The following is a 12583-nucleotide window of genomic DNA, read 5'->3' as shown; positions in this document are numbered from 1 at the left end:
TACATAAAACAATCTTCTTTAACTTTCTTTCATGTACATTAAAACCACATATCTTTGTCATCAGGCCATTTGCATCCTATTATTCTACAGAGAACTTACCAAATTGTCATCTCTTCTCTATGTATCTGAAAAGCAAACACTGTAGATTCCAAACTAGTTTGCAAGGAATGTGAAGGCAAGTTTCCTAGCAAAGGAAATGGAGAGTGAAGCAACTCTTTGATGATCTACATGACTGAATCAGTAATTAAAAAATGTCGGTTACCCTAAGACCTTCAGAGTTCATTTTGATATTTGTTTTGCTTTGCTTTTAAACAGTGTCTCACTATGCAGTGTCTCACCAGGCTGGTCTTGAATTTGTAAGGATCCTCCTGTGTCCGCCTCCTGGGTGCTGGGATTACAGATACCATGCCCAGCTCTGATATATGGTTTTATTCTCTTAGTTTGAACCTGTATATATCTGCAGTAAACAAAGTGAAAACCATTTTTAAAAATAATAGCAGTTGTCCTGAAGGAGGAAAACAAAAGGATCTATAAAATTTCCCACTTATTCCACTATTCTCATGCCTCTAGTCTGGGGCTAATCATTATCAAACCACAGGTACAGACAAGGTTGAAACAATGGCTCCTCCTCTCCAACAGCCTCACTGTGGAAGTGATCTTCACCATCCTTGGGCAAGGTACAAGTAAGACCAGTTCCTGGATGCAAAAGTCAACAATCAAACTCTCTATTTAAGCAAACTGTGAAAGGGACCTTTCACTTTTCCTGTTAGAGAAAGGACCCAAGAGACATGAAATCATCCTATCACTCCTCATACAACTGTGAAATGGGTCAACCAGCACTCTGACTTCACAGGCCAGATCACCTAAACCCAAAATACTTCCAACCAGGTTCAGTAGAGAGGGCTTTAGAGAATTCCATTACCCTATTCAGGGCAGCTCTTAGTGGCCCTACAACCACATGCATCATACATCTCAACGGGACACGTGAGTCCTGGTGTGAAGGAGTCATCCCTGCCGGACTCCTCCACTGGTACAGAAATGGGACCTCCCCAGACCATACCTACAATACAAATGGGCGTGTACGACCAGTAACACTCTGAGACCTGGTCCTTGTAAGAATATTGATCATAGATCTGCCAAAGTTTAGGGAACAACTTTCTCGTGGGCTTTTGTAGCAAACTCAAAACCAAGTGATTCCACAATAAATAAAAGCAATCCCCTGGTAGGCAACTGGCTGATTCAGAGGAATACAGGTTAGCATGATAGCAACTTAATGCTTGCATTGAGTGATGGACTTTGCAGGTCTAAAGCCAGTAGTCTGAGCATATGTTTAGAGGATAACAATATGAAATATAGCAACTTTGGGAGATTTCCGTTTGTCTAATTGAAATCCAATATAGTTTTCATTGTTTTGATTTGTTTCATTTTATTGTTTTGTTTTACTCCCTTTAAAATAAAAAAGTATAAAAAATAAGTAAACAAAAATGAGTAAGGAAATCTAACAGGTCCTGCCCCAGAATATCGGCCTTGTCAACACTCCACTCCACTGAAGACAGACTTATTCCTTTAGTAGACATCTCGTTAGGCAAGTCAAAACATACGACAGCAAGGAAAAGGTAGGCAGAGTGAGGTGGTGGGCTAAATCAGGAGGCTCCTTCCAAGTTCCTGGAATTCTTGGTTTGAGAACAAGAAACCATTATAAATGAAGATCAGACATCATAACTGCAATTCTGTTGTCTTTGTATTAAATATTCTTATGGTTTAGCATAAACCTTTTTCCTCCACAGAGAAAGTGCATTTAACCTAAAACAGCCTAAAAGAACCTCAGAATACTGCTTTCTTTATGAGCTGAAAAGTTGCTCTGTTAAGAGAAAACCTGTCTCCTCTATCAGTCCATCATAAGAAACCAATTAAACTTTTAAATATTTTAGTGGAAAAAGGGAAATCTATGTTAACCTTTTCCTCCCCACCCACACACCACAGTCTTCCTGTTGAGCCAATGCCTTATGCAAGGGTTAGACAATGTAAGAACCCAAAACTACCCTGTACTTCCCACTAACCAACCATCAGCACATGTTAACTAACTTTTTAAGTGTCAGCCCAGCCTGCCCCACTGCCACTAAAATACACTGAGGAAGGGAATTGGGATTGTTCACTATTGCAACTCTGCCCTAAGGATATGCCACACAACCATCCAAGGAATATATTAAAGAATTGGGGGGGGGGGAGCTCATATATTATGTAAAGGACTTTGAAAAGAATGCCTTTAAAATAATGAAAGAAGCCACTGATGTCAAATGGGCTCTTTCGATCAGCAGAGGAGTAACTCCTGCCCAGCAAAGTTAATATGTAGTGATCTTTAGTGCATGGAACCCATAAGTTTAAACTGTGCTGCTGGTAGGATCTGGGAATTTTATCCAAATAAGAGATTCCACAAGGTTAACCACACACTGGGAATGGCATTACTAACTTACAGAAGTCTCAAAGCTGGCCTGACGGCTAAATGACCTACCACAATTCAGAAATAAAACCTTTGTACTGAAAGACTAGAACAGAAAGCTCCCTCAAACTCAGGAAAAGTTAGCAGGAGCTCTAAGGAGGATGCTCTCTAAACGTTACCTTTTGTGTGCAGGTTTTCAGGGCTGTGTCCTACATTCCAAGGTGACAATGCCACAGGTTAGGGTAACAGCTTCCTTTCGCTTTTCTGCAATCCCAGGTAATGCAATTGTGCATCCCTTATTAAATAACGAGCTCCTAGGTCCGCACACCCCCCAGCAGCACCACCCACGCACAACTTTTTCATCACTCCAGGTGCCAGGACAGCAGGCCCATTAGAAGCTGCTGGAGACGCTGGCGCTACGGGGCTCGGGGCTCAGGCCTGTGCGTGGCACCGCGCTGCGCCCTGCCCTTCCCGGCGCCCGCCCCACCTCGGGGCACGGAGCCGAGGCCTCCGCCAGGCAGCGCAGGGGAACTCACCTGCAGCAGCACGGCCAACAGGAAGCACAAGTACATCTGGTAGATGCCCATCTCGCCCACCGCCTGGAAGGCCTCCTCCACCTCCATGGCCGGCGCGAGCAAGCCGGGGCGCAGAGGCTCGGGACCGCGGCGGGGTCGGGGGGCGAGCTCGGGGAGGTGGGGCCGGCGGCCTGCACCCCGGCCTCGGGCTCCGCCACAGCAACCGCACCACCGAACGCCGAGAGGGGCCGCGCGCCGCCCCGAGCTAGAGGAAAGAGGAAGTGGGTGCGGCGAGAGGCGCCCTCGCGGGGAGACGCGGACCGGGAGGGGCAGATCCAGCAGCCGCCGCCGGCCACGCCCGCGCTTGGCTCCAGTCCCGCATCCTTCTTCAAGAACGAACCGGTTAAATGCAGGAGTCCTGCCGGGGTGGGGTGTTGGAGCCCTGGGAGAAGAGTGCTTTGCAAGTGGCAGCGTTGGCTTGCACGCCTATTCTGTGCTGGCCATGGGTTAGGTACACATAGATATGCAAATAATTGCCATCATTGTGGCTTGCAAAGTATGCAAGAGGTGCAAAGTGAAAGTAGAATAAAGTACAGTCTTGGGGAGGCAGTGATGGTTGCCGAGGCATTTGAAGGTAATTTGCTATACTGGAGAGGTAGGAAAAGATGCGGTAGGGAAGGGGGAAAACGGAACACTGGTCCTCTGCCTCAGTCCCCATATGCCTCCACTCCAAACCTTTATGTTTGTTCCCTGTTCTTTTTAATAGCTGCATCGTATTTCACTATCCTCACCGTGACCCCTAATATAATCTCGAATACAAATGGTGGCCAGCAGATATTCTTGTCTTGACAGCACCCCAGTTATGCTTCTGATTCCTCATCATGATGTCTATTGGAGTATAATGATAGTTACCTTTTACTGGTCACCTACCTAATTATTTGAGCAGTTAAAAGAATGCACAAGGTAGTTGGATGTCAGTGGGTTGAAAATCAAAAGATTATAGTGGTTTCAGAGCAAGAGTTGAAAGTGATAAAACTCCTTCTTAACCATGTGGATTTAACTTCTTTGGAAGGAGGTATTTTTTTAGGGTTTTGTGTTTCTTCTTGAATCACTTTTAGCTATTTTTTTTCATGAAATCTTTCAACTATTTAAGTTTTCTATTGTTTTTGGAATAAACTTATTTGTGCGATTTCCCTTAGGGTTTTGAAAAAGTCATGCTATAGCTATATTTATGTTACATATTTTTATTTTTAATATTGTTCCCTTTTTATACCCTTATTATTAGTCTTGTCAGGAAGTTTATCTGCTGTATTTTAAAAAAATTACTAGGGCTGTGGATACAGCTAAGGGGCACAGTGCCTACTTGGCAAGTGCAAGGTCCTGAGTTTGATTCCCAGTACCATAAAAAAAAAAAATTATTTGGCTTTTGTTTTGTGATTCTTTCCTGTTTCTTTCTAGAGACTTATATAGTCTACATTTTAGAATATAGTTCATTAATTATATGAATTCGTTTCTTTTGTTACTTCCCCTTGTTACTCTAATTCTTGCACTAAGTGATGTGAAGGCTTAGGCTATTTTCAATTGTCTGTTTTTTAAAGAACAATTATATTGAAGATTATATGCTTTAAAGGCTTTATGGGGCCGGGGATTTAGCTCAGTAGTGTAAGTACCTGCCTGGCAAGCATGAAGTCATGAGTTCAATCCCCAGTACCCCCCCCAAAAAAAGCTGTATGTACTACTTTGCTCTGTATCACAAAATCATTTTCTGTTTTATTTTAGAGAGAAAAAAGAAAAAACATAAATCAAAAAGCAAACAAACCTGAAAAACAACAAAAACAAAAAAGACCCCCAGCTATATATAGTTTTCAAAACAAGATGATAGGAATTTAACAATGGTGTGGTACTGCACACTGCTATCTTCAAAGTAGTTGCTTAGGCCACCTGACACAGGGATAAAACAAAACAGTAAAATGGAACAAAACACTGGGCTTCAAAAACGAGACACGAGGAATCCCCCCACAGTTACCACAATGTACACTGCCGTCCTCTAAGTAGCTGCCCAGACCACCAGCCCTCGATCTGCAAGGTTAACCAGATAGTACAAGCATCGAGCTGTTCCTTTCATCTCACCCTGCTGTCCTCTCACTCTGAGTCCTCCTAATCAGCGCGTTGCTTACAGGGGACAGGGGTGCTCTTTTGGTTTCCCAGCCTGAGCCCCCGGTGGCGGTGGCTTGTGGGAAGGCATGGTTCCCTTTCTTGCTGAGTTTCTTACCAAGCTGTGTGACAGAGCCTACTTAACTGTGTGGTTCTGCTTTTTCTATTACAAAATCTTTAATGTGATACTTTTGCTACTTTTAGTGCTTTGTTTTTTGAGACAGAGTCTTATGTAGTTCAGGCTGGTTTTAAACTCATTATGTGGCCCAGTTGGCCTTGAACTCCAGGTGATCCTCCTTCCTCAGTCTCCTGAAGGCTGTGGTTAGAGGTCTGCACCACCATGCCAGGCTTTTACTGCTTTTTAGTTTCTAGTTAAAGGTTGCTGCAATTTTTAACTATTTTTAAATTACTGTTTATTAATTTAAATGTTTTATGGGTAAATATGTTTGAAACTTGTACTTTTTTGTGACCTAATAAGCAGTCATTTAAGAAATTTTGTCGATGCGTTTATAATATAGTACATAATAATCACGTCCCTCCTGGGGAGCTGTCACATGACACACCTTGGTTATGCTATCCCTTCCTCTCCTCCTTTCCCCCACTCCTCCATATTTTGGTCCCCTCTACATTTGAAAAAGATCTGCTTCACCGTTTCCTATTATCTACCTTTTAGTCTGCTCTTTCTTTCTATCTTTAGGTTTCTTATAAAAGAAAAACTGTGTGATAGTTAAGCTTGTGTGTCTGATTTATTTCACTTCATAGTGTAGTATCAAGTTATATCAATTTTCCTACAAATGACTCAGATTTATCCTCTTTAGGTCAGAGTATAATTCCATTGTGTATGAGTGTCACATTTTCTTTATCCATTCATCTGTTGATCTACCCAAGGGCTACTTCCAAGCTTTCGCTATTGAGAATTGTGCTTCTATATACATGGGTGTGTATGTGTGTATCACTGGAATATCATGTCTTTTAATGCTTTTGGAGGATACCTACAATGGGGATAGTAGGGTCAAATGAAATTTCTTGTTTTTGTTTTTTAAGGGATCTCCATACAGATTTCTGTAATGATTGTTGTGGTGGTTTGATTAATAGTCAACTTCTAACACTCAACTGAACTGAGTACTGTGGTGTTGGGTGTGGAAGGCCCACGTGAGGCTGTTACCAATAGCCTAAAAGGAGGGGAAGGTGGTACGATGTTGCTGGAGAAGCTTGTCTCACTGATTTTCCTGATATGACTTCGGTGTTCTCATCTTCAGAAGAGCTCAGGCTCTCCTTATGGTTTCCTTCCAGAGAGCTCTGATTCTTACCTTGAGCATCACTTCCTGGCTCCAGTGCAGATTCCTCTGCCTATTGGCACAGATCCTTCATCCTGCTGAAACAGACTTTCTAGCGTCCGCCACTGACCTTTGGTCCTTCTCAGTGCAGATCTTTGATACCGGCTTACATGACACTTGGTTGTGGACTCTGGGCCTCCAACTGGAGTGCTGGAGCACATTACCATGGGATCCAGGTCTCCGCTGAATTCAGTGGGTTGCGAGTGCATGGACAGATCTCCTGTCCTCTTCTGCATTTGACTTTTGTGTAAATATTATAAAAGAATCCTATAAATTGTGTGTCCTGTATTAAATCTATTCCCTTGCAAACCTTGACTACAACACTTCTGTTTATATTCCCAACAACAGTGTAGAAGGGTTCCTTTTTCCCCCACAGCCTAGATAGCATTTGTTATTACTTGATTTCTTAATCATGGTCATTCTTTCTGTAAGATAAAATTTCAGTGTTTTTCCAATTTACATTTCTTTAACAGCCAGAACTGTTGAACACTTTTTCATGAATTTATTGGCCATTTGTATTTTTCTTCTGAGAAGTAGCTGTTCATTTTAGGTATCTATTTTTTAATGTATTTTGGGTGGGGTCTAATTTTTTAAAGTTCTTTACATATTTTAGATAATTAGTTTTCTTTCTGTGAACTTTGATATGAAACCATTTGTTGATACTTGGTATTATTTCTTGGGCAATTGAAGTTCTATTTCAGGTCCCCCTGTTGCATGTAATATTGTTTGCAACCTTTGATGTTTAATCTGTGATTTTCTCTGAGGATTTAATGTGATTTCAGAAATGACTTTGGAAGTACTTTTTCATTTTTGATTTCCTTAAAAGTTTTGAGGAGTATTAGCATTAGATCTTTTCTAAAATTCTTACAGAATTCAACAATAAATCCATCAGAATCTAAGTTTTTCTTAGCTGTTTTTTTTATTACTTCTTATAATCTCATTGAGTGATATTGGATTATTCAGAATTTTTATAGCTTCTTGATTCAGCTGTGGTATTTCATATATATATCTAGAAATATATTTATTTTTTGTAAATATATCTATTTCTTCTAAATTCTCCATTTTACTACAAGTTCTCAGAGTAATTATTAATAATTTTCTGGATTTTGGCAGAGTGTATTGTGATTTTGCCTTTTTCATTTCTAATTACACTGGTTTGGGTCTTTGCTTTGCTTTATGTTTACAAGTGATTTTTGGCTTTTCTATATAACAGCTTGTTTTAATTTTAAAAATGTTTTTACTTAGAAGCGTTCAGGATGTCAACAAATACTTGAAATAACAATTTTAAAAAGTCAGTACATGGAGCTGCACAGAGACAGTGCGGGGGCAAGTGAGAGCCAGATGGGCACGGCAAAGGAGGGCCTAAGAAGCTGGGGGGCAAATGTCATCATACGCATTCTTTGTACACTCAGATGCTTCCATTAACTTCTCAGGCTTTTCTAAGAAGCGCTCATAAAAATGGAAGATCATGTCTGCTAAAGAGAAAGGAAAATTTGAAGACACGGCAAAGATGGAGAAGCCATTATGAAAAGAGAAATGAAAACTTACATTCCTCCTAAAGAAAAACCAAAGTTCAAGGATCCCAGTGAGCCTGGGGCCCCTCTGGCCGCCTTCTTGTTCTGTTCTGAGTATCCTCCAAAGCTCAGAGGAGAATCCTGGCCTTGCCATTGGTGACTTCACAAAGAAACTGGGAGAAATGTGCAAGGACACTGCATCAGATGACAAGCAGCCTTATGAGGGGAAGGCTGCCACACTAAGGAATAGTGTGGGAAAGACATCATTGTCTCCCGAATAAAGGAAAACCTGATGGAGAGAAAGGAAGCTGTCAAGACGAAAAAGAAAAAAAAGGAAGATGAAGAGGATAAGGACAAAGATGAAACAGAAAATGACTATGATGAATCACTTGGTTCCAGTGCATTTTTTTTGTCTATATAATATTAAACTCCCTGTACACAACTCATTCATTTTAAAGAAAAACAGTGAAAAGTAAAGCTCTGTAAGATGTGTTTTAAGCTGTGCAATGTCTTTCTTTTATATACTACTGCATATGTCTGTAGATAACCCTGTCCTGGTGTATTTTCAGTAGCCACTAACTTTGCCAGCTACAGAATAGGATGCACAGCACAAATTTTGTACAGGGACAGTAGCTTTTCCCCTTCAACTGTCTGTGATGCAGCTTATACAAAATAATTGTTGTGTTAACTGAATATTGCTCTGTAATTGCAAAAAAAAAAAAAAAAAAAAAAAAACCACCCAAAATACAACAACAACAAATTGCAGCTGTTTTCTCTAACAGTTTTTAAAATTCTGCCTGTGTTAGACTTCTGAGATTTTGATTATGATGTGATGTGGAGAGGTATTTGGTGTTCTGTATGCCTCACTTATCTGTATATTTATTCTTCGCCTGCATTTGGGGAAATTTCTGCTATTTTGTAGAAGGCTTTTTTATGCCATTTGTGCCAAAATTTCACTTACTCTAATTAATCTTGGATTAGTCTTCTTTGCATCATCTATCAGTTGTTGGATCCATTTTCCATGTCCTCTTGTTATTTTTAAGGTATCTCTAAGTAATTTGTCATTGAAAGTATCCCTACCTTCTAATTCTGATATTCTGCTCTCATGCTGGTTACTTTTGTTGGCCATACTTTGAACATAATTTTTAATCTTCTGGATTTCTGTTATGAACCTTTTCATGGATTGTAATTGTTTGTTAAACTGGTAATTCATGTTGTGTATTATTTTGTTTAGCTCAGTTAGCTTTTTATGACTGTCTTCTGTAATCCCCCTGATTATTTTCTTTATTATATCCATTATCTGTTTAGTTTTATCTGCTGGGAGCACTTATTGACTTGCTATTTAATATCTTTTGCTATCCTTTCAAATAATTTGGCGGTATGACTTTTGTTTTCCCTTCAATGACACATGAATCAGTTATATAAGAGTTGGGAGTTTCAGGAGGCGTTTTATTGCCCTGCCTTCTCATGTTATTATTGTTTTTTGTTTTATGCTTAGGTTTTCAGTCACTTACAGTGGAAGACGTTGTTAGAATGGAGATCTCTTCAGTTAGTCTGCTTTTAAGTGATACATCCTGGGTACCATAGTCCTTTACTTCTGCCCAGTGCAACCCCCTGTATTAATATAGGAAGAGAGGATGCATTGTAAGTGGCCCAGCACCCAGTTCTTCAGGAATGGACTGCCGTGTTGTTAATGACACAAAAGTAATCTGGATATTGGCATACATAAAAAAAAAAAATCTATTACCACAAACAACTATGCCACACTGATAAAAGCAAGTAAATCATCAGCAATAATATCATCTGTGACAAACTGGATATATCATAAGAACCAATAATATACCACTCTTTTTTTTTTTTTAACTTTTTATTGGTACCAGGGATCGAATTCACGACCGCCTGCTTGCAAGGCAGGTGCTTATGCCGCTGAGCTAAATCCCCAGCCCCTAATATACCACTCTTAACAAAGAAAAGAAATCTACAATTATATTAAAAACACAGACAACCCAAATATTGACATATAGCAAATATCTACTAAATGTGATATACTCTGGTTTCTCTTCAGATCATATAATATCTTTCACCTTTTACTAAATGTGATAACTGTACTTCCACTAATGATAAAAAGAATTCAACAGTAATAACATAGAGTTAATTTATCTAAAAATTAATAAACCTTAATGTTATACTATTAAAAATATAGAGAGTTGAGAATGAGAAAATGCAAGAAGGAAAACTAAAAATAAAAATTATTAAGAGGTTATTAGGAGGTAAAAGAAAAAATACGCAAAATAAAAATTAAAAGGTTAAAAAAACATAGCAAGAAAATAAATGAAAAAGAACAAAGGAAAATTCTCTAAACTCCAATAAACCAGTGAAGAAGATAAAGGGGAAAAAAAACAAGAAAGAAAAGAGAAAATGAATCCAGAAACAGAAAAAAAAGAAAATTATCCCTGTATTTTTGAATGGGTGGTTTCCTTCCAGGATCCACAGTTTTAGAATCCAGCAGGCCGCAGTTTTAGAATCTAGCAGGTCGGGCTGGGGATTTAGCTCAGTGGCGTAAGAACCTGCCTTGCAAGCAGGCAGTCGTGAGTTCGAATTCCAGTACTGAATCTAGCAGGTCACAGTTTCCTCTGCTAGCCCTACAGCCTGTGGGTTTGTGAGGTGCTCCCCTATTCCACAGGTCCTTCTGTTTACCTCAGGCTGTGCATTGTGCATGCTGAGATGTGTCCTAGCATGTGTTGGTAGACAGAGAAGACAACAGCCCTCAGAGCTGTGCTGGATGTAAGCAGCAGTGCAGTGGTGCAAGTACTTGATGCCAGGACTGGCTTCTCCCCACAGGAGGGGAAGCCTGGGACCTTCCTGGTCTCAGTAAACATCTCACAGGATCTCTTTCTATCTCCTCCCTATCTGTTTTATTTACCATTGCTGTCTTTCACCTGGTCACTGTGGATAACACTGGAAAACTTAAGGGAACTTGTTTTTCAGTTGTTCTGAGTCCTAGATTTAAATAACCTGCCTCTTTCAAGAATGACACCTGATTAAGCATTCTCTGCAATATGGCAGGCCAGCACTGGAATCCTACAGCTCTTGCCCGCCTACATATGGACAGAGTCCTAGGGCACAGCCGTCATCACTTTTGTATTTCACAACAGCTCCTCTTGGGGGCCACCACCTTGTCTCCCAGGACTCTCAGCCCTGGGCCCTTTCCTTGCTTTTGTAGAGCCAAGGTCAGCTCCCCATGAACCCAAAACAGGGAGAGTCCAGAATTTATTGTACTTTCCTCTGCTTTGTAATCTGTCTTTTTAACTCGTAGCTTTTTGTCTGTTCTTGCCTAATTCCTGACAATCTAATCTTTTTCTTTGCCACCTTTATTTTCAAGTCTGGATTCCAGCTCTCATTCAGAAAGACTGAATTTGCTGCTGATCACAATTTTGCTATTTTCTCCTCCTCTGCTCCTCTGGTTAGTTGCTTGGTTGGTTTATATGTTTATTTTTTATAAGACAGGATCTCCCCATTTACTTCAAGCTGGCCTCAGATTTATTAAAGTCTTGAAGTCTGGGTGGGTGATCCACCTGCCTCAGCCTCCAGAGCGCTAGGATTACAGGTGTGCACCACCATTTCTGGACACTTAAAAATGTATCATGTGTATTGAAAATAACATGGTTTTCTTTTGTTAGAAGCAAGATTTTTTATAATCTATTAAATCAAGCTTATTAATTTTATTAAAGTGATCTGTATTATTATAGACATATGGACATTTTATAGTTCTTAATAAATTTATCCAAATTTTCCAAGTTTTTATTGCTTCTGAGTTGTAAAATTCTCTTTTCTAAGTGAATAAATAAATAAATAAATATCTTTTCTCTTGTTAGGTCAATCCTTCCTCTTATGATGATTTTTTCCTCTTTTAATGCTTTTTGCTTTCATTTTCATTTTGTCTAATGTTAATTTTGCTATATAATTTTATTACTATTACTACTTCCTTGTGATCTTTGATTCTTGTATCATTTTTTATTTTCATCCTTTTAGTTTTATACTATTTTAGGCATGTATATGAACTTTTATTCCATCCAATTTTATAGCTCTGTGTTTTAATAGATGAGTTAAATACATTTATATTTCTTGTGATTAATTTAACAAATTATTTCTCTTATCTCCTTTTGTTTTTGCTGTTTGCCATCTTATTTTAACTTTCTAGTCATCTGTTTGGTTATTAAAACTATTTTTAAATTACTTTTTTTTGTACTAAAGATCAAATTTATAACCTCTTGCTTGCAAGGCAAGTGTTCGTGCTGCTAAGCTATATCCCCAGTCCTAAAATTACTTTAAACTACTTTTTTTTTCTTTTTGCTAGTTTGTGGACCTACAGATTGTATTATTATTATTATTATTTTATTGTTCCTCTTGTATTTTAAACATTCACATCTGTATGCTTGTGTACAATGCTTATAGTTTTGTCTCTGTTTATCTTGCAAAGTGAATAAAAATCTATATAAGATTCCAAGAATACTGTGTCTAAGATGACTTAGAAGGACATAAAGATATATTCCGAAAACCTTGTTTGGTGACTCAAGTTGTAACCATCTCTAAAGTACAAGTGTGGTGTGGAAGTTTCATGTG

General features: G+C 39.2%; 1 protein-coding gene across 6 annotated transcripts in view; it reads right to left on the bottom strand.

Moving 5' to 3' along the window:
- The window catches only part of Slc22a15 (solute carrier family 22 member 15), a 67307-nt gene extending 63898 nt beyond the window's left edge, over positions 1 to 3409 (bottom strand). For 2 of the 6 annotated variants that reach the window (XM_013143009.3, XM_013143008.3), the window contains exon 1: positions 2977 to 3409. In XM_013143009.3, the coding sequence (XP_012998463.1) occupies positions 2977 to 3063 (87 nt within the window). In that variant the 5' untranslated portion in view covers positions 3064 to 3409. Of the gene's footprint in view, positions 1 to 338; positions 458 to 2976 lie in introns of all 6 variants that reach the window. The other 4 variants (XM_063256035.1, XR_010049722.1, XM_063256051.1 and 1 more) reach the window with 4 other exon arrangements.
- Between the last annotated feature and the right edge of the window lie 9174 nt (positions 3410 to 12583).

The sequence above is a fragment of the Cavia porcellus genome, unplaced genomic scaffold (genome assembly GCF_034190915.1).
Source record: "Cavia porcellus strain 051 isolate PalLab524CR breed Dunkin Hartley unplaced genomic scaffold, mCavPor4.1 scaffold_1, whole genome shotgun sequence".
Classification (NCBI taxonomy): domain Eukaryota; kingdom Metazoa; phylum Chordata; class Mammalia; order Rodentia; family Caviidae; genus Cavia; species Cavia porcellus.
The sequence above is the reverse complement of the archived record's forward strand: the minus strand, read 5'-3'. Positions and strand labels throughout refer to the sequence as shown.